General features: G+C 40.6%; 1 protein-coding gene across 10 annotated transcripts in view; it reads right to left on the minus strand.

The window, feature by feature from the left end:
- Positions 1-22,543, minus strand: part of plekha5 (pleckstrin homology domain containing, family A member 5) — a 155,888-nt gene that overhangs the window by 78,382 nt on the left and 54,963 nt on the right. Inside the window, exon 4 of one of the 10 annotated variants that reach the window (XM_072377882.1) lies at positions 4,136-4,280. The exons of the other annotated variants lie outside the window; for them this stretch is intronic. Within the exon in view, the coding sequence (XP_072233983.1) occupies positions 4,277-4,280 (4 nt within the window). The 3' untranslated portion in view covers positions 4,136-4,276. Of the gene's footprint in view, positions 1-4,135; positions 4,281-22,543 lie in introns of those variants that run through there. 10 annotated transcript variants of the gene reach the window in all.

Consider the following 22,543-nt stretch of genomic DNA (forward strand, 5'->3'; position numbering starts at 1 on the left):
AGCATATTTGGTGCAAACGTTAAACATTAAGTCACTTTCTGTACAAATTCCACTTGCATGCTGGATTATTTTTTGAGCCTGGATTCCAGTTTTCTTCACGGTTGGCAGAGATGGTTTTGGCTCTTTGCTCTTCACGTTTCATAGTTTTGTAAAGAGGAAAACCCTACTTCTTCCTGAATTCCTGAATCTGCTGGAATGGTCGACTTTACAACATCTCACGACTATTTTAAAAATGTGTCTCTGTGTTTTCTTGCTAGTCAAAAAGTCAGCAGCCACTGAGACAGCTGTGTTTTTGCCACTCAGTGGCTTGAATAAGGCTTAACAGTCATGTGCTGGAGCACATTACATCCATTCCTTCTATCATCCAGCCTGGAAGCCATCTCTATCTCTAATCAGATATGCTGCATTCACTGCACTTTGGAAGTGGGAAGTTGGAACTCTTCTACTTCTTATTGGCTTATTTTGACCACTTATCTGTTATCTTGCATTACCATATACTCCTTTCCATTTTAATTGTTGCCTTGGTTAAGGTGAGGAGAAGGACCTATATGCAGGACCAAACAGGCAAGAGCCAGAATTAGAAGATCTGTAGATCTTGTAAGAGGATTTCACACACTGCATATTGACTTATTTATGCTTTTAGTGCTTGATAGATGAAGCTCTTTTAAGCACCAAGATACACTACACCTTATTTAAGGTAATTTGATCAAGTCCATTTGCTTGAATTGGCTTATTTGATGTCAGATAGCTCCCCAGTGTACATGAAGCACATTAAATACACTGCAAATAAGGCAACAGTGAAGCTGTTCCAAGTGTGCAAATGTGTGATCACACACTTGATCCAAAGTGACTGCCCTCCCTGGCTGGATAGTCAAGCAGAGGAGGAGAGGGTAGGGAAAGAAGACATTTCACAGTGTGAGCTGAAAGTCAGGCTAGTGGAGCTGCAGCAAGCTGAGCTGTGTGACACTGAGTGTGAGACTGATTCAAAGTAATCGAGATAGAGATACAGACAGTGACAAGAAGAGGAAACCAAGACATCCCTCTCCTGGGTTCCCTAAACTGATCCAGAACTGATGTTGGAATTGGTCATCACCACATAAACGATCCTGCAGCTCCTATATTCTACACTCCCAGCAGAGTGGTGGTGATGGTTTAGGGGCGGCAGGCAGCAGGTAAGACAAGTAGACAGATAGCATAGTGAATGGTGAACAGGTTGCTTTGCTCTCTGGCTGCTCTTCGTCATGCTATCTGCATGCCTGCCACACAGCCATCACCTCTGGATAACAGCCTGAGAATCAACTTGCATTGCATAACAACCCAACAGGATGCCGACAGCATGCATGCTTGAAGTCAGCATGCAAATTTCTTCTTATTATTGCTATTATCATTATCATATATTCTATATCAGTGATTCCTCTTTTTCTGTGTGGTTAGAGGTAGGCACTAACAGCTTAGAACAGGGTTCTGGTTCAAATGGAGGTAAACCTCTGTCATTGTTACAATAAGTTGTTAAGGTTATGTTAAAGAGCAGTTTGAAAAAGCATCCAATGCTAAATAGTGATGTGATGTGTCTCCACACGTATGCCACCTGAATTAATTTATACATAAATATTTATTTGTATATCTGACCTGCTTTTACAAATTATGGTTGTTCACGCTCATGTTGTCTTCAGGGCAGATGTGCCCAAGCTTCACCGTGACATCCTTACACCAGTAAACACCAGTATTATGACGATTCAACATGAGCACATCCTGTTATCTCGGGCATCGTCCTAGCTTTTATATCCACCTCAGTTGATGGAATCTGTTGACTTTAAAGTGTACTGCGGATATAGCTGTTACTGTTTGTGAACACAGCATTCAAACTCAGATGCAGCTTCAATCGGCTGGGGAGACACAAGCACAACACGGGCTGTGTTGCTCGAACAAGATCTCCAAAAGGGACAAGAAAGTATTGAAACCTCTGACTGTTTCACAGCAGTTTCACATAATAAGAAACACCTGAAAGCCAGCATACATGTGTAAGATGAAAAGATTTGAAGTGAATGGAGGAAATTTATAGACTGCCTCCACGCAGACAAGAGACAACTGCAGTGGTGATGTTAACAAGGATTATTGTGGGTAACAAAATGTTCATTTTGGACTGATTCACAGCAGTTATTTTCTAAGGCGCCAGGAAAAACATGTACAACCTGTAGAAGGTGTGTAACGTGAACAATTTGAGTTGCACAGCTGGAGCTAGTTTCACTGTCTGTTTAGATTCAATGTGGCAGTTCCAACAGCTGAACACTTCAGCACACTCAATCTGCCTAATCTACCCTTTACTTTAAACTTTAGAGGAAATACCAAAGGTCCTGGGTGCTGTTGGCTGAGATATATCTTTTGTTACTACAAATGAAAAATGTAGTTAACTAATTTAAACATTTTCTGGCATTCATATCTAAATATCCCTTAAAAAATTCACCTGAGAAAAAAATGTTAGCATTCCATAGCTGTAATGGTGATTAGGTGACAGAAGTCACTGGAGTAGGTAGTTACATGTCAACATCTGCAGATTCCTTTAGTGATTCTCCAGACTGAAAGCACTCTGCAGATAACACATTACGTAGTGGTAAGTCCTTCACACAACTCTGCTTAAAAATAGAAAAGCTACTGTATATTTTCTATGAAGCGACATTTCAAAGGTTTGAATCAATGGATGGTAAGCCAGCTGCTGTCAACACATATGCACATCACATTCCCTTAAACTCTGCTCCTTTTCAACAAAAACACACACGCACAAAAAACCACAACACATAAAGTATACCGAACAGCACCTCTTCCTTCACAATGCAGTTTTCTCTATTTTACTGTTATTCCAGTCTCTTCTGCAGCCAATAAATAGATTTCTGTGTTCAAACGTTTTTGCTGGCAGACCTGCATCAGTGCATCTATCCTCTGTTGCTCCATGCTGTTGTTGCAGTTTCTGGTCTCAGCATGGATTTCAGCTCGTCTTTGACATAACTGCACGGGTGATGGAACAAGATATCTCTAAGACTTAACCATTGTTCATGCCAGTGAATCAGTGTATCCAACACAAATGTATAAAAAGGAAAGAAAATTGCTACCAAATGCTATCAGAGCAGGAGTGTCCCTCTCTACCTCAAATAATCTCGGGAGACTCATCTCTTTGGAGAACATCCCTCTCCTAACACCTTAAACTCCCTAAAACACCTCACTCATATTGACTCTGGACTTCTGGACTATTTCACTTGTGCAGCAAAGAACACATGAATGAGCCTTTCAGTTCTTCTTCTGGGAATGAATAAACATCGGATGAGATCTTTAACAAACCACTTTGCATTTAAGCATAAAATTATTCTATTAGACTGCTCTTACTCTGCGGACAGCAGGCCAGAGAACACAGCCTTTGATGGATGGTATTTATGTGAAGATGTACTCAATTTATGCATGTAATTTAAGTAGGAGTAATATGAGAAGAAGAAGATATCTGCACATCTCCACACACAGAGAGAAGGAAAGTGGAGAGACAGGGTACTGTGCTCTGCCTGCCACAAGCGGTCCTACTTCAAGCTGCTGTTGTCATGGTTACCCATCTCCACACATACTAGATCTGTACACATATTCACACCACAAGCACATATGGACAGAAACGCACTGTTTGAATGCAAAAACACAGAGAGGAAGCCAGTAAGAAAAACAGAGATGGAGTGAAACTGTAATTGAGGAAAAAGAGGGTGATGCAAGAAAAAAAGACAAACTGCCTGGGCCAACCCACAAGCTCATCCATCTCACCATTCTGCCATCCAGATATCCTCCCATCAGTCTCTGAGACAGTACGGACAGAGAAAACAAAGACACACACAATCAGCCCTCGTTTATTTAAAGAAGCAAAAGGGAACCTTGAGCGGTGACTGCAGAGATGCAGAAAGACATTCAGTAGAGATGGATTATGTCACAGACAGGGTGGGGTATGTGGGTGTGTGGGTGTTTTGGGCAAGGGGGGAGCTCCAGTTCATGATGAATGCAAATGTAAAACAAAAAATGGGAACACCATCCATTTAGTCACACATCCACGTGCGTGCACACACATGGACACACACACTCAATGACACACACACTCAATGACACCCTTTTAAAGGTAAAATCAAAGCAACACCTCGGCAACCGAAAGTCACAGTTTCTCTCCCAGCATGCAGTTGGGCAGAACACCATTACTGTGGGGAAAAACAAACAAACAAAACAAGACACTGACTAAGGACTGAGGGCAAATGTCTTACCTGAGGAGATGAGATGGAGGAGTACAGCGAGTGCACATGAAAGAAAGAACAGACAGAGCACGAGTTAGGAAGTGAGTTGTCTGGGTGAGACTTCAAACACCTGCATAAATCTTTCCTGGACTGGGTCTACTCCTTGAAGAAAATTTAAATATCTGCAGTCACATTTGGCTCAGTTTGATGCAATCACAGCACGAGAAAGAATCGGTTATTAAACATTTAAGGGTGCTATGTGCACTGAATGACAAGTATTATTAGTGTCAGGGTGCATATGAGTGCTGAACTTCCAAAGGTGCTAACCACACCTTTGATTTCTCCCGGTTAGCACTGTAGCCTGCTATGACCCCCCCTATGCTTGACTGTCCTGAAGACAAAAGTTCACTGCAGCGGATTCATTTGCAGCACTATTTGCTTGTTCAGGATGCTCAGGAGTTCTGTGTATCAGGCTTTGTCACAAACAAAAGCATGACCGGCTAATGAGGACAATGCTCAGATAGTCAGATCAATTCAACCATGGAATAAATAAAAAAAAGACTATAAAGAGGCATAAAACATCCATAAGACACACCTAACACCAACATGTTTTGTATCCTCCCGGGGCCCTTAACATACCCCACACGTGTTGTCGGATGCTGTTCCCTCTAGGCTCTGTCCCTGAGCCCTTGAAGCCACTGTCATGTGTACCGTGAGTGTAATATTCTTCTGATTTCAACCAACAACCTGTCAACGGCTCAAGCAGATAAGCAGTGGACTAGTGTCACCCTCTTGTGGTCACCAACTAAAATAACTGCCACTCACTAATAAATCATTCAGCAAATCAGTGAGAGTTCACAGTTCTTACAGTCTTACAGCTTTTTGCGTCAACTTATCATTCATGTTCACCAAAGGCCAGGATTAAATCTCAGATGTCACTTTTTTAACATGGGACCCCAGAGACTCTCTTTGAATCTTTCTGTAGTCTTTGGTAAAAGAAACTATGATACTGTTGTTGGTTTCTTTCACTAAACAATGATTTGAGTGTGTGTGCGTGGATAGTTCAGTTCTGAATTATAAAGCATTTACTTTCCATGCCAACTTTTGCACTATAGGTGGAGCCGCATCCAAATATAGCGTGTTTTTAGAAATATTAATTTGATACTAATGTTTTCTAAAGGATTTGTTATAGGAAAGAAGAAGGAAAGGCATGTCGTCTGTGTGCAGTTGGTAAGGTTCTGCTCAATACCAGGGGGGGGGGGGGGGGGGGGGGGTTGAATTGATTGGCTATGGTTTATCTCATAATCAGTTAACATATGCCCAAGTCGATTAGACCTGCACCTTTGTCCTGCTCCTGCCAACCAGTCTGACACACAACATAAGAAAACCATTACAAGATGGTGGTGAAAAGATGAGGAATAAATGAGAAGATGAGTAGATAATCAACAACATTGTTTGGGTGCATTAGTACAGCGTTGAGAACCTCCATTTCATATCATTTTGGTTCAAGAATTCTTTTTTTGTGTCATGTAGACATGCTTCGTGACATGGTAAGACCGTTTGGCTTGCTTGGTGTTTGGTGCAATCATTCAAGGCAGCTAACAGCTAGGGAATTATGAGACATGAAATAAATGTCTCTCTGTTCTTTGTTTTACTAGCTTATAAAACCACAAGCCACAGAAAAAAAAGAGAAAAAACATTCGATTTAAAGAGTGGGCTGTCCTGGAACTAATTCCCAGAACAACCCTGCTGGTGTGCTCACTGTTGTGTGCAGCCCAGCCTCCCCAGAAATGGTAAAATTTTAATGTCAAATACAAAGCAGTTTCCCAATCAATGCTTCAGAATCTGATTCGCATCACGTTAGACGACAGAAACCTTGGCAAAAGATCAGAAAGCTTGTGTCTGTGACAATGTCTTCAATAAGGGCAAGGACATGAATAAGAACACTACAGACATGGACATTCAAGACCACTGGGTGAAGAACTTATCAGATAGGGAACTCACCCAACCAGAAAAGGATGTGTTAGCTAAAGGACTCAATTTGGCCATTTCTCCACAACAATTGCCATCGGAGGGCCTCATTACAGCTACAGAATCTGCAATAAGGAATAACAACATCTCTGAGGCAGAAGCAAAACAGCTACGTATGAAGGTAACAGCAGCCCACTCCAGCGCTAAAACTCATCCCTCCAGCCTGACACCACAGGAAAAGAAGGCAGTGACATCCCTCAGCAGAGACCAAAACATCACCATTTTGCCAGCAGAAAAGGGAAGATGCACCGTGGTTCTCGACAGAGCCGATTATCACAGAAACTGCTGAGTGATAACACCACCTACGAGGCCCTGAAGAGGGACCCCACAAACAACTATAAGAAGAACGTCACAGATTTTGCCCTTATTCAAGCTCTCATGGTTACCATGACCTGGATGACTTCATCAATGTCTAAGACTGAAAAAATAGATCTGCCTCCTAATTAAACATTTTGGGTTTGGTTTATAGAAAAATAACTATGTATAAAACATAAAAATATAAAAATCTGAAGTGTAGAAAGAATCAAAACAGCTACTTGAAAAAGGTATACAAGGGGAAAAAAAGACTTTGCACTCTGCACACACTTTGCTGCAATGTCTCTGTTATTTTAATTTAATTCAGACCCAGAGAAACTGTGTTAACCTGTGAAAAAAGATAAAATATGTCTAAAAAATGTGATACCACTGATGCTAGAAACTGCATAAAACATCTCTAGCTCCTATTCCAAAAGCACCAACTTCTCTCTCAGTCCCTTAATAACTTGTTACAGTCATGTGATCTAGACTCCCTCTGATCAGTGTGCCGGTGGTTTTTCTAATTAAACAGATAACAGGCACGTAGAAACACACTTTAGTTCAATTGCTTTTGAAGTATACCTTTCCAGTCAGACTATCCTGTTTAAATGTGGTAACTTCTGGCATCAAAAAGACCAAAATGATAGCAACTTAAATCCAAACTTTCTAACTTCAAAAAAACAGTTTCTAGACTGATGAGTGAGACGATTGTGGACATGAGTCCTAGATCACCTCTGAATGTGGTTGGATCTCAATGAGTTCTGAGTGAGTTTACACACGTATTTAGTGCTGTGTGCCTGTAATTGGATCTCAAGGGGCACAGCAGGTGGAAACAGTTAAACTGGGAGCTACAGGCACTCCTGTTCTCAGGTTTGGTGTCTTTAGTTTGCAGGGTTTTAGTTTAGCAGCCTACAGCTCGGCTGATTTTATTTTAGAATTGGTTTCCATCTCCTGTATTGTTGTTTATCTTTGTAAAAAAAAAAAATTGCATTAAACTTTCTTTTGAACTTTATATGTTATCAGTCATTTGAGCTTTGGTTAAACTACAAAGATAGAAAAAAAATCAGATTTGGTCAAGAACTTTGTATCTGTAACTGCATCTTAATGCAAGCCATCTTGAGATAATGAGAACCAGAGTGATTAAGGTCATTAGAGCTGGAAACTGTGACGACTGAAGCTATGCACAGTGCCATCTCTCTGCCCACTGCAAAGCTTCCCAGGCTTCAGCACGCTGGGGACAACAACTTCCTTCCTTTTCCTCCAAGCCTTAAGAATCAAACAGCAGTGCCAGCAGCAAAGGACAGAAAGAAAGACCCTCAACAGAGATTACAAGAAAGTAAGCACAGATCAGAAAGAACGACTCAAGAGGAGGTGCGGGCAAAAACCAGGGATCAACATGGTTGCTGGAAGGGAGGATAGGGGGTGGTGTGAGGAGGAGACAGAGGGTGGGCCAGCCCCTCTCTTCTTCGGAGTGTCTGATGTGCTGCAGCCAAGCGTGCAGCCTTCATTACGAGTCCGTAATTAAAAGTAGACTAGAGTGGAAAAGTGCTTAATACCGCTGGCTGCTTCCCAGGAGAGCTGTGGGATCAAAGCCCGCCCTGATCTGCTGCACTCACACACCAAGCACCGACAGCACCCAGAGCAGCCTGCCACTCCACCCACGCTTCCTCCTGATGACTGCGATTAGTGGGAGGAGGAGGCTGGGAGGAGTTGAGAGGAGGGGGAGACACAGGAAGAAACCAAGAGAGATAAGAGAGTGTGAGGCAGGACATGTCTCAGAGATGTTTCTGCTGGAAGTCTCCCTACACACCACACAAACTCTTTCGTCAGCAACTATATAATGAGTTCACAGCTCCACAGTAAAGCATTACAGTTCATGTGATTTCGACTTGTAGGACATAAAGAGATGTGATTCTTCAGACCTGTGTGCTGTGTCATAGATGATTTTATGTGTGACAAGCTTTACCCCTGAAAAACGAATAGGCAGTGAGTTATTTCAGCTCGACACAATTTAAACTAATGGGTTACAAAATTGAGTTATCAATCATTTTAGTTTTATTGTGCTGGTGAGTATGAGTATGTGTCAGGAGAGGCACCAGCAACATATTCTAGCCCCCAGGATGCCTCGGGTGCCCAGAAGCAAAACAGTGACCGAACAGACACGTCACACTGAAGAAGTGGTGGGTTCATCATGACAAGTCATCCCTTTCTCATTAGACATTACAGTCTGCTGTGTCATGTGTGCAACTGCTTCACGAGAGCCGTCCAGTGATGCTGAACTTTCCAACCATGGAACAACAACACCTCATTTACATCTGGTACTAAAATGTGGTTTATCTCAAACTTTAATTCTCTGTTACGTGAATATTTTATCTGAATGGATCATACTGGATTTCCACTTGTCCTTGGTTAAGATATGGGAAAGCATCATTGCCTGCCTGCCTTAAGACAGAATATCTCACTATGTCTCTATTTTCTCATTGCATCTACAAACAACAATAAATGAGTCATAACTTGCTCAAAAATTCAATCTGAAGACAAAACCTTGGATCACAATTCACACCGTCATTGTTCACTACACCATCTGCTGAGTTACTACAACAGTGTAATCAAAACCATTACCACTGTACTGGCTAATTCCTAACTACAACCTGTACTCTTAGTAAACACTACCAGCAACAAATTGGCTCTCTGTGTACAAGAAAGCCTTCAGCAATAAATCCTCATCTTAGCTGCACTGTCTGCAGCATAACACAGTTATGGAGACAAATGACTGTGCTTCAGCTGGTAAAAAGAGTGCTTGAGATTTTGACATGGACGTGTAGAAAATGGCTCTGGTGTCATTCTCATTCAAAATGACAAGACCTTAAATATTTTTGTGCAGAGTAGTCTTTGTCCTAAAGGCAGCCAGAGGTGGAAGAGCTGCTAATGGGACAACTTGCTCCAAATACTCATCAACACCCAAATCAGCAGAGCCACTCCATTACACACCCACCGCTCTTCAACACAGAGGCGCTTTCTTCAACTTCTACTAATTTATGCTAAAAAATGACATAATTTTAGTAAAGTTTCAATTTTACAGGCACCAGCACTGTGGCATATCAATCATAGCTCGCACAAGATTTTAGCTGGTAATTTTGCTGCAGACAAGTTCAAGACAGTCTGCAAAAAGTCAGCTGAGACATTTGCATGGAAACATGTTATATGTATTAGTACGTAGTTGCTTAAAAGGTGTTAAAAGGCCCAGAACTGTCTTTTACTGAATTGTGCTGTTCGGGACTTTTATGGCAGGTCTTGACTCACAAATCCACGACACAGTGACATTGCATAAATAAAGTGAGCGAAAGTGATCCCCCCTAAACACTCAAACATAATAAACCTTTAGGCCTACTAGATGCATTGGTCTCAGACTAGCAACTGGCTAGCTAACTGCTCTTCCTTCATCTTGGACATGCATCTTCCCTGAATGTGTCAATTTCAAGGATTTGGGCTGTCTTCTTAAAATGAAGAGGAACTCTGCTAACACTTCAGCAGAGCCAGCAGCTCATCAAAGAGTTTCATGGCTCACCTACATTCTTTTCAGGAGTAAGTGCTGTCAGTCAAGGGTCACTGGACTGCTCTTTAACAAAGGCAAGATGAGTAAAGAGTTGAGCATTATCACAAACACCTGCGTCATTCATCACCTGGCACTTCTACAAACTTCTACTGGAGAGAGCTCTTTACTCTGAGATACATCAACAGATACTGCACCAACCGAATGGAATCTCTCCTTCCCTCACTGGTGTGCTCACATCAGTGCTGTGTCTCCAGATGTTGAATCCATGCAGGACAAATACAACATAAAAATGTAAATTTCACAATCTTACAATGTGGCAATGTTGGTAACTTAGTCGACAGTTGGAAGGTGATTAGTAATATCTGCAGTGTGTGTTTGTGATTTCCATCTCACGTCTCTAATGTTATTCTGCTGCAGCTCGCTTTCTAGCTTTTTTCTGTACACCTCCTTGCTCTCTGTTAGCTTATTCTTCAGATGTTTGTGAATGGTCCTCAATAATACCCTTTCTCCCTCCTTGAAGGATTTCTTTTTTATGTTCAGCTGCTAACCCTTTAGGTCACTGGTGAAGTAAACCTGAATATAAATAGATTAAATTCTACTTCATTCATGTGTTGAACTATTCAGAGACATTAAATGGTCTCTTTTTTAAAGATGTTGCTTACTATTAAAGTGTATCAAAGCCTATTCTATAATACTGGCATAAAATAACCAGAAAATGAATGAATGGGTGGATTGATGGAGATGAAATATGATGTGATACCGCTACACTTCACCCAAGGGCATCTGGTGGCCATCATGCAACCATCTTGCAATTCCCAAGAAAAAATCTTCTGTTTAGCTGCAGTTAATACTTCATGTGCCACCAGCTGAGCTGTCAGGCGCACTGACTCTGAAATAAAATCAGGAAAAATAACACAGAACTCTACTCTACTGTATTATTACATCTAATAATGGATTATAATATGTGACTTCCCTTAGGCTAATGGCTGTGTTTTCTACCTTCCTCCTTTCATAAACACTAATAATATTCATTAATGTAAAAACTGGAATGCAATCATATTCCCATAATGAGACTTAAATTTTTATAAGAGGGGATTTGTGCCAAAAAATGTAAATTGTAACTAAATAAATACAGTACAAACAAACACTCCCCTGTGCTTACAACCATTGGAGAATGGCAACATCTGATTTAGTGTGGCTCATTCGCTGAGTTAACAATAGCCTCAGGATCTGGAAACATTAACACACTCTATTACCATTTCCACACCAAAGGTAGAGATGTTTGTTTAAACATAAACAAGTAGATTGAATGCTTTGCAACTGACAGTGTTTCCCCCTCACTGTTCTGAGGAAAACAACTGGTCACCACCTCCCAGGGTACAAGCTTGCAACTGCAGCAAAATAAAGGCATGGCGTTACACTGTATCCTACAAGCTGTGTTGAACCCCAATTTCTGATAATCACAACTGAGATAATTACACTGGTTTATCTCGAGCTAGGACATTAACCCTTCACAGTGGGTAAGAGCTGTTGCTGCCAGTTTCAGAGCCACCACATGAGATGTTAGAATCAGTAAAAGTGTGTTTCTGACAGACAAAATGGAGCTGTGTTCACTTTTGGTGCCCTGACCGCAGGATCCTCAGGGGAAAGGAAGATGTACACCGAGATGTTGTGTTCCCACTGATGCTGAGCCACGTCAGAGCCGATAACAACTCGCATCTATTGCAGAATCACTTTCGCTTTCAACTCAAGAGCCAGATGTTAGTGAGGTTATGTTTGCAGATTGTGTTTGGCACTTGATCATTTACTCTAAGAAAGGATGAGAGGGAGGATTAGAGCTTTAAGGGAATTTTAAATTCAACTGCAGAAGTCAAAGGAAGAGAATAGACCGAGGTTGAGGGTTAGAAAGAAAAAAGCGAAAGAAAGAAAAACAGACAGTAGAACGGAGAACTTTGTGTGTTTATTTGATGGAAGTAAAAATGATGACGTCCATAATGAAACACACACAGGCAAACTAAAACACTTACAAATGCCAGACCTCACTAATGCTCAATATTTCAGTGGGGTTTTGATGAAAATGTAGGTGGGAAAATGTCACACAAAGAAGAGCTGACAATGGCTCAGAACAATAAAGATGTAGCCCTCACAATGCTTTTTGCACACTTTTTGACATTTACAAGTGTGACATTGATAAAAGCACTTTAAAGTAACAGTGAGACCAACTGAACAAACACTCATTACATCCAGTGTGTTAAGGTTCAAACCTGCCATCAGAGTCTCTTGCAGCAGCCTTTCTTCTCTTCCTTTCAACTTCACTCACAATTCAACACAACAGTTAACTGACCAGAGCTGTGTATGGGCCTGATGCATGGTTTTCACCCTGAAATTAAGTGCATCACCAAAACTGTTTGTTGTTTGTTTCGTACATATTAAAGTGTTTATATACCACACAAGACAGCTTTACATAGAATCATCAGGGTCAAAGTTTCAAAGTAAGTCCCTCTTGCTTTCTTTCCACTGTCTCTGCCAAGCATGCTGCAGCTGCATTCCTACAGCACCCTCACAGCAGGTGGTAGAAGCCTGACCTGCATGGGTGTGGGCTTTCCTTAGAGCAGTACCAAACGATGATGGTCTGCAATCTCAACTATGCTACAACACTGATGGAGAGTGACTGCTTTAACATGCACGGTCATGCAACACAGTGCAGGTATTAAACTGTATCCAACTGTATTAAAATGCAATATACAACATCAAAGTCTGTCTCGGTTCAGTGTGGCAGCAGCGTCAGTCACATCTCCTCTAACCACACAGCAGGCGACCACAGATAGAGGACCAGTGCACCTCATGATGGACCAAACGAGATTCATGAGGAAACGTATTGTACTGCATACTGACATGGAAATAAATCCACCTGTGCCTCTATGACTCAGTATCTACAGCACGGTTCAGAACTAGTTTTATAGAGTCCCACAGCCTTACTACAAAGTCAGCACTTTAAAGAAGGAAAGCTTATGTTTTTAGAATGCTAAAAATTTTTTGCAGATCATTTTTCTGACAGTATAACTTCACATCTCATGTGAAAATAATACATAAAAAATGAAAAATATGAACTTGTCTGAAAGGCCCATTTCTGTGCCTGACATTTGTTTTTCTATTGGGGCGGGGGCAAGATAAAGAAAACATGAATATGAAGATGAATGCTTAATTTGAACAAATACCGCAATACGGAGAGGATAGTTTTCAAAATATGTGCCATCCAAACTTTACACCCCAGATAGAAAAAACTGAAGGTCCTTTGATGTCTACTTTTGTGTCTAAATAACAATTCTTGTTGAATCACAAAGCTGACACTTCATTGAGTCAAATCAACTGTATGTATAAAGCACATTTTAAACAGCTAACCAAAGGGCTGAACACATAATAGAAATCTGAAACACATGAGCAAAGACGGATGAAAAACACGTAAAAACAGAAAGAGAAAAAACAAACAAAACAAATGTCACAAATATTAAGATGCCTGTTAAAAAGTTCTGTAATTTGGCCAACATGCACACTTTGAAGTTTGAGTTGGCGCTTACCCCCCCCCCCATTTTTTTCTGGGTTTAACATGAATGTCTAAACTAATTATTATCATTAATCTATAAATGCTATGACTTTATAAAACTGTGGGATGTGTTCCAGTTACAAAGTAACATTTTACTCCCTCAGTAGACAGAATTTATAACAGTAACTGGTATGGCTACTAGTTGATACACTCCAACACACAGCTTTAAAAAGAAGTTTAGTTCTGCAACTCAAGAGACTGAGAGGTGAAACTATGGGCTAATTTAACCCACTGAAGACATGCTGAAGGGTTAAAGCTCCATCCTTCCTCTCCTCTGGGAACCGTGTTTGTGTGTGTGTGCGTGTGCATGTCATACATGCCTAACATTCATCACCACAGCAGCAGCTTCCAGTTTTAACCCATACTGACAGGTCCTATTTGCAGAGCAGCATGACCCATTTTTTCTAGAAAGATGTGCCGAGTTATCCAGGAAAGGACAGGTTTCAAGTGAACTGAGAAGACTGACGGAGGAGGAGGCAGAGGAGGGGAGAAGTGTATAATAAAGACATAGATCATAGACAGATATTTCATGATTTCAACTATGATTTTAATAAAAGATGAAAAACACTGAGACACACTAATTAGCCTGCAGACTACAGGTCATATTGACTTCTGCTTGCATCAGGCATCAACGTGTTCAGGGAGCTGTGGAGGACAGGGGAGAATTTTTCTACTTGTGTTCATATAATTGGACTATAAAAGGAAGATGTTACCAGAACATATTGACTGTCAGAACATGTTTTCAACGTTTCAAATAAATTATTTGCTCATTGCTGTTATTCCAACGTGCCATCTCTCTTAGAGTGCTGTCCATGGTCCTGAAGACGGAAGTCTAATGACACTGATGTGACAGTAGTTGTTGTTATTCAGAGCCAAACAGCTCGGATAATATATTTTCATTCACTTACTAGGAAACAAGGTCACCATTTTGAACAAGAAACAAGTACAGCATGTGCTGACAGTTGTTCAGAGGAGACTCACAGTGAAAAGATAATGGCACACTGGGTGTTCTGCCTCTAACATGAAACAGTCTGTTCGGGATTTCAGTCTGGGTTTACTTCATGTTAGAACAAGTCAAGCTAGGATGTCTGAGTCTGAGAGAACAGCTGTTGGTTCCCATGGGATAAATTTAATCTTATTTAAGAAGATCACTTTTCCTAATGCCTTTGTTGAAGATGCCTTAAGTGAATGGTTACAAATGGTGAATGACGTGCAAGATATCACAACAGTCCTGCTGTATAAGCTGTGGCTGTGGAGTGTAGATTTGGGATCTGAATACATGAAGCCCTGTAAGGTTGGCTTAAAAACACTGAATCTTTTCAATCTGGATTTACTGAAAAGGATGTTAACACCGAAAAACAGCAGAAACTCCATCTGTGATTATGATTTAGCTACATATACGAGTACTGTTTCAGTAGGTAAAATCATGGAAAACAGACAGAAGCCTAAAAGAACACAGCTACATGTGTCACATATGACTCCCTGTCACATGGCATGATCGATTTTTAAGCTTTCTGACTACCTCTGCTTTGGTGTGAACACTGTGCAATTCAGTCCAGCTACTTTACCTGCTGTTTCCAAATGTCTGGGAACAGACTGCAGCCTCTTCACCCCTACTGTTTAAACTGTTGTGTGTGTGTTGCAGGCACAGCAAAAAAGGACAGCATCTACACATTGCCTGCATTTTTCTTCTGGCCTCTGCTAAAAAAAAATAGATGTTTCTGGTTCTGATCCAGTTGTTTGTACAGATGTCACTTGAATAGAGCAGGGTGTTTGCTCATTTATTAGACCATCACATTTAACTGTGATACCTGAGGGTGCTCTGATCAAACCAGCGCCAACTGTTATCTGCCATTATGCCTTCTAAAATAAACAGATGGCTGGTGATGACTGAGAATGCTGATCAGGAGAGCCGATCACATACTTTAAAGAAAGGAGAGCAGAACTGCATCACCTCATCCTCTCAGGTTATTTGAGTTTGTGGACACTTCATATCTGTATCATATCATGCATGACAATAAATCATAAATCTGTATGTATGAGAGAGAGAGATGTTTGTCCTCATACAAATGAAAAGACAGACTTAAATAGGAGAATGGTACAAAACAACAGCAACTGTGTTTCTTTGTGAATGAAAAAATGTCTCAGAGCACAGCAGCCTGCGTCCCATACATACTGTTTGCATATTTAATAGATTAGAGGGACTGAAAGAGACTTGGGAGGCAGCAAGGCTCAGTGAGGCACTCTTATCATGGAGGAGCTAAATGTGGTCAGCCTGTGCCACCACTGGATGCTGACTGACAGCAGACTTGTTTGATACAAACGTTTTAGATCCATCAGAAAATCTAACAACAATACTCCTGCAGTCTGTTCACAGATATCTGATATTATCTGAGCTGAAATTATTACATATGGATGTGTGTGTGTGTGTGTACTTGCCCTACACCCTTGTTTACTTGTGGCAAAAGGACCAACTTTGCAGAGGGGAGGGCGGCATGCTTTGCTTCTCCTGCACTCTTTTGTTGTTTTTCACTTTAGCGCAGAGGCTGCCAGATGCACAATAAACAGCAGACACACTCTGGAACGGTAGCTTCTTCTCTGCTTATCTTTTAGACTTTGCTTTTAGCTTTGCTAGATATGTCTGAAAGATCACATGGTGTTTAACAAGATAGGAACAAAAGGAAGATGGAACAATTGGCAGTCGACTATTGGTCCATGTTAAGGTTTATTAAAACAGTGAAAAACATTGATTATCATCATCAGTCATGATTATAACAGGTAAGCTGCATTTCTAATGTCTCTAACTTGTTACCTGCAAATTGAAACTACGGTGAAAGCTATATTGTTGCTAATATGGGGTCAATATGATGACTCACAAATGTTTTTACTGTGGATTTTTCTGATAGATGCTTCCCTGACATTTACCTCACACATGAAAAATTGGCATCACACTGAAACTCTAGATGCCTCTCGGCTGCGGTGCTGCTCATGCAGCTGGTGTGGATGATGATCTGATCTGCTGAAATGAAAATTGGCCCACCAACATCCAACCCTTTCACCATTACCGCCTTCCTTATGGAGATGCTGTGTAGATACTAAAGAAATACACTTTACTTATAAAAACTTACTGTATGTTAAAGATCTTCTTCTTATAATCCCCTCAAAATCACTGATGCTTCTGCTGCTCTTAGGTAAAAGCTTCACACAAGAAAGTGTGATAACTGATCAGTTGAAGTATTAAATTATTAAATATGGATGGAGTTCATTTTGCAGTTAATTCATGTTTAAAACTAGCTTCACACATATGGAAATGCATTTCTCTGCCTCAACTAATTGTACTTCAGCTCTCAGTATGACTCTGCAGAACACTAGTTACTCAGACTGACACCTCTGAATATGTGCCTTTGGAGAAACTGCATTGACTGACTGGCTTGCGAGCATCATCTCTGTGTGTGAATCTGAGCAGGCATGAAATACAACTGGCTGGCAGAGCACCTTTAAGACATTTCAATTATGAAACTGTTTGCCAGCCTTCTCTCACAGAGTCTCACACATAAATACAAACACACACACTCTCACACCACAATCATCTGATACTCAACTACTAAATCTTGGCAGAGGCCTGGCCACTGATCTGCTGCTGACGTCAAACAGTCAGGGAGCGAATGACAAAATGCTCTGACAGCTGCCATTGCACACAGCCATTTTACCCTCCACAATCCAACAGTCAAAGTAGACAGACAGAAAGAAAGCAACAGGATACTGGCAGGTAACATCTGTAAGCGAAGCCCGTGAACCATAATATGAGAATAGAATGAACTGTCATTTCAAGTGAACTATAAGAAAGTAGCAAATGAAGATGACGTTGTTTTGGGGATAAAGTGATATCAGAGATTTGGTGAAGACCAACACCTCTGCAATCGCAGTCGCAGGTCGCAGAACCAAATCTTATGTGCTGGCAAACTGAATAGCAGTACGAGTAGCTGTATCAGCAATACCAACAGCATTAAGAGCTTTCATACTGCTAGCCAAAACAAGCAAACATTAGCATGTGCTAATGCTGTGTGGAGTGAGTGCTGCTCAAACAGAAAATGCTGTTAAATTCTACAAAACACATTTCAGGGTCACTTTAGTTATTGATATGCAATGAACAACTAATACTATGAATCTGAATTTTGTGAACAAATTCAGATGTCTGATTATCTCTTGCTCTGTTAGCATTCTGGCTACGGTATGTACACACACCAAGTATACTGCCTTCAAACCGCCCTAAAAGCATACAAGTATCAAGACCTTTTTTAGGATTTTGACATTGGTTCTGAAGTATGGTTTTTCCTGACATCTGTTATTACTTTTATGTCTTAATAGTTTGTTTTAAAAAATAGCTAAAATATTTAGAGAAATGTTGAATATATAAAAAAAAAATACTCCGACCTGACTTAACAGTCTCTACCACCCATTCTTTGAATATCAAGGATTACTAAAGGTCTATTATCTAAGTTATCAGAGAGGAGGACTCCACACTGGTATCACTACAGTAAAGTTAAATGTTATGCTTCCACTGTGATTTCCTCTTTTTCTTTTTGTTGGTAAAACTTGAATAAGAACCTACATAGCAGATGGAGCTCATACAAGAAGTGTGTCAGGCATACAGGCATAATGTTAGGACGGGATGAGGGTGCTGAGTCAAAGGTAGCAATGCTAGGTGTCACTTAATTTAATTGATATAGTCATTGTACACTGGTCTTGTGAGACAAACATATCCTTTACCATTTTAGCCATTTCTAGCTCTACTGTTTCAGCTCCCTGGGCAACAAGGGGTTTGATTGGCTAAACTGCTGCATGTGTCATAGAGAGTTTGATGCTGAACTCAGAGATGGCGTCCACTCCTGCAAGAGCCAAAAGGTTGTCAAGTTCTTGATTTTACCTCCATGTTGTGTCGCCAATATGCTCATGAATGTTGAATGAAATCATTAGCCCCACATATTTAATGTTGGCTGCCCTAAAGACGTTACGCTGGAAAACCACCATGGAAACAAAACCCCAATTCAAGAAAAATGAGACTGTTATGAATTACAATTTCAGAATGGAGAGAAAAAACTGACCTTGTTTTCAAGTGAATGTGTCCTGAATGTGTTCAATCTTTTTATGTGTAACTGGTAAACTGGTGAGGGGTGGTGGTGTGTGTGTGTGTGTTGGGACGGGTTTGTTTGTGCTGTGAGGGGATGTGTTTTTTATTGCAGTTCAGAAAATGGCAATTTAGCAGTGTTTCACTGCCAGTGTTAGAAAAGTACTTTTAATATCTTTACAGTTTATGTGATAAAACTTTTCAGCTTCTTTCTGTTTACATCTAGACATAGTATGGGAGCCCTGTAGGACAAATTTATCTTTGTCTCATTTCTAGCTCTAGTGGCTCAGTTCATCAGGAATTGAAAATGATTTCTTTTGTTGTGATTACAAGCTACGAAACTTTACTATGTCCTGCCATCTTTCTCTTACTTTCATAATTCCACATCTTCGACTCGCTTTCTTTCTGTGTTCCTCTTTTTATGGCGCCTCTTGGAAACCAAAAGACAAACAGAGCATGATTTGAATCTGTGACAGGGAACAGCTTTCCCTTTACATCCCTGACAGCACAGATGTAGGAAAAGATATACACACACATTGTGACACGCACACACACACATACAGACATAGACACTCATTTCTTGGGGTCATGTGTGTATTACTCTGAAGAATGTGAGACCACTTGTAATGGAATGGCCACCAGCACGATACATGATACTCAAAAAAGCAGCAGCAGATGGAAAAGTCAATAATGATGTGTTTTTCTCTGCTGATAGAGTAATATCTGTGAGGTCACCAAGTCAGGCCTGTGTGCTAAATAAGAGGAAAACAGGAAGTGACAGACTGCCTGGCTCTGCCTCACTATTCAACAACACAGAAGAAGACTGTCCAGATATGAAGAGGCCAGCAATCCACAATGTCAAGCTATGTAATGACAAACACACAGAGACAAACATATGAAACATCAAACGCTCTCTTTGCTCCGTTACTCACAATCCAAGCATGCTGTCCTTATCATGTGTTCCCTAAGCTGCTTCTTACAGTTCTTGCCTATTTGAGTGATTCTTTTCAATTTAAGTCTCTAAATTCATCCATTTATTCTTTTTCCCATTTTTCTTTATCCAGCCCTCTCCCCAGTGGTACTCTTCAGCTCCTCCTGCGGGATTCCAAGTCAGAAGAGATATATAATCCCTCCAGCGTGTTCTAGGTCTGCCTGAATCCTCCTTCGAGTTCCATGTGCCCGGAAAACTCTCCAAATGGAGGCATCCTTATCAGATGCCCGAACCACCTCAGCTGACTCCTTTAAAGAGCAGCGGCTCTACTCTGAGCTCCCCTGGATGCTTAAGTTCCTCACATTATCTTTTTCTCAGCAGGTATCCCTGGCCTGATGTTATAGCGCTTCTTGTCCCCTCTTTTCTGTCCTCTCAACCACCAACCAGTTGAGGTAGATGACCGCCCTTCCTGGGTCTGGTTCTGCTGGAGGTTTCTTCCTGTTAAAAGGTTTTTTTTTCAACCATCGTCTCGTTCATGTTCATGACTGATTTGGATTTTAATTAATTTGATTCAATTGGACAATAACTGAACTACAATAAATCGTCTTGGAATTTATTCTAATTGCCTTGAGATTACTTTTGCTATGAATTGGAGCTATACTAATAAACTGAGGTAACAATTAATAAATAAAGTAACAAACAATTAATTGTACATTCTCAGATATGACAAAGAAATATTTATAATTATATTAGTTGATAGCACTGACAGAGGCAGGCAGGATGCAACAAGACCAAAAGATTCCAGAAGAGTGTGCCGGCTAATAGCCATAATCTGATGGGAAAAGCTCTTTCTAAACTGACCATTAACAGAGACTGTTTAAACAATCTCACCTGCACTGGAGGCCATGGACATCATACAAACATATTGATCTACTCGCAAGAAATGTGACTGGACTTAAGAGAACTAAACAATAACAGCAGCACAACAACAAAACAAAGTCACAATTTATCCCCCAGCGAGTACATCAGCTGATGTCCATGATGACCAACAGTAACAACAGAAGAAAGATATCGTTTATGGAAGACACGTTCTCTAAAATAAATAGCAGCATGTACTGAAGTGACCTACAGTTAGTTAGTTAGCTTCTGCAAATAGAAGGGAAGAACTTCATTAGAGTCATAAGGCTCTCCTCTAGGGCCATTTCTTTTAATCTTTATTATGGTACCTCGTATATTTTTATCACTATAAAGCTAACACAACACCAAATAATTTAAGGATGACCAATTCTACAGCTGCGTGACATCGTAATTCAATTTTCTTCCACTCTCTGTGAAAGCTCTGACCTTGGAAATTAGATACTGTTGCACAGTATGCACATGGGAAAGGTGTTATCAACCAAGAGAAGAACATCTAACTCCAGCAACAAATACAAACAGCAAACGGAACAGAATTATGCATTAAAAGCAAATATCTTACCTGGAGATGAGGTATGAAGTCGCACAGTAGATGGACATGGAATAGAGAGTCAAAACGAAAATCTGTTAGGCTTCAAGTTTAGCAAAAATATTTAACTAATCAAATGTAGAAAAAAATATGAATAATAATCTTGGTGGAATTTCAGCTACTTGGAACCTCTTCAACACTCAACAAGGGACGCCACAAGGTTCCATTCTGGATCATTAGAGCTCATGATCCTTAATAAGCACATTTACTATGTTAGACCCTACACATTTAACACCCAACAACTTGTGAAGGAGACACATCTTGTTTGCTTGATACTCCTGGATCAAGACATGATAAAGAGTTACAAACTTCCCTAAAAAATTTTTTGTAAATCACGCCTTCTTTAAATATATTATATGCAAAATGGACAAATGGGATGTTTACACTGAGCATTGAGAAATTCCAGTGATTGTGGGTGATTTCATAAATACTGAAATCAATCATTTTTCTCTAAGTGTGCTGTTGTACAGTATATATTCCCATATCATACAAGAGTGTATCAAACTATCAAAAGCATTTCATACAGGAAACAGCAGAGTAAATGAACAAACAACAACATATCTTGCCTCAAAATGTTGCACAAAAGCTCAATTTTCTAATGTCTGGCCTTGACACTAATGAAAAGCTGCACTGAAAAGAGTTTGACAGCTGTTAACTTCATCAAACCAAAAGAGACTGAGCACTACAAGTGAAACAAAGAGAAACTGATGCAAGGTGGCAAGCACGACAACATAGAGAGTGCACACTGCCTTTCTGCATCTGTAAATGAACAAGGACATCCAAAGCTGAAGTCATTTGGAAAACCCAGAACAGAGTGGCATGGTTGCCTTTGTTAATGTTTAATTTGATATGACATTTCCAAACACTGCCCACACACACACTCACGCAGCATCGGGAGCACTGCAGAGGCCAAGAAAATTACGCCGAGGACGTCTTAAGGCCATGCTGTAGAAAACTGTGCTGCCCTTCTATAACAGTGGAAAGCTGAAGGGAAACGTTGGAAGGAGTGAAAATAATGGGAGCAGAAAGGGGAGAAGGAGCTCTGGGCTATTCTACTAGTCAGCTTTAATCTTGGCCTAATATCACTGCAGAGCTACATGAAAGAGATGGTCACCTCTCCAGAAGAACTGTTGAATGAAAACCTCTGAGTCACTGACGCTGGAAGAAAGAATCCTTTACACTGCTGGAACATTCAGCCTGCGTAGGGTCACGTAACCACCAAGCTGAGCAAATCAGATAAGCCTC

This window comes from Leuresthes tenuis, unplaced genomic scaffold (genome assembly GCF_036924035.1).
Source record: "Leuresthes tenuis unplaced genomic scaffold, fLeuTen1.0.hap1 SCAF_23, whole genome shotgun sequence".
NCBI lineage: Eukaryota > Metazoa > Chordata > Actinopteri > Atheriniformes > Atherinopsidae > Leuresthes > Leuresthes tenuis.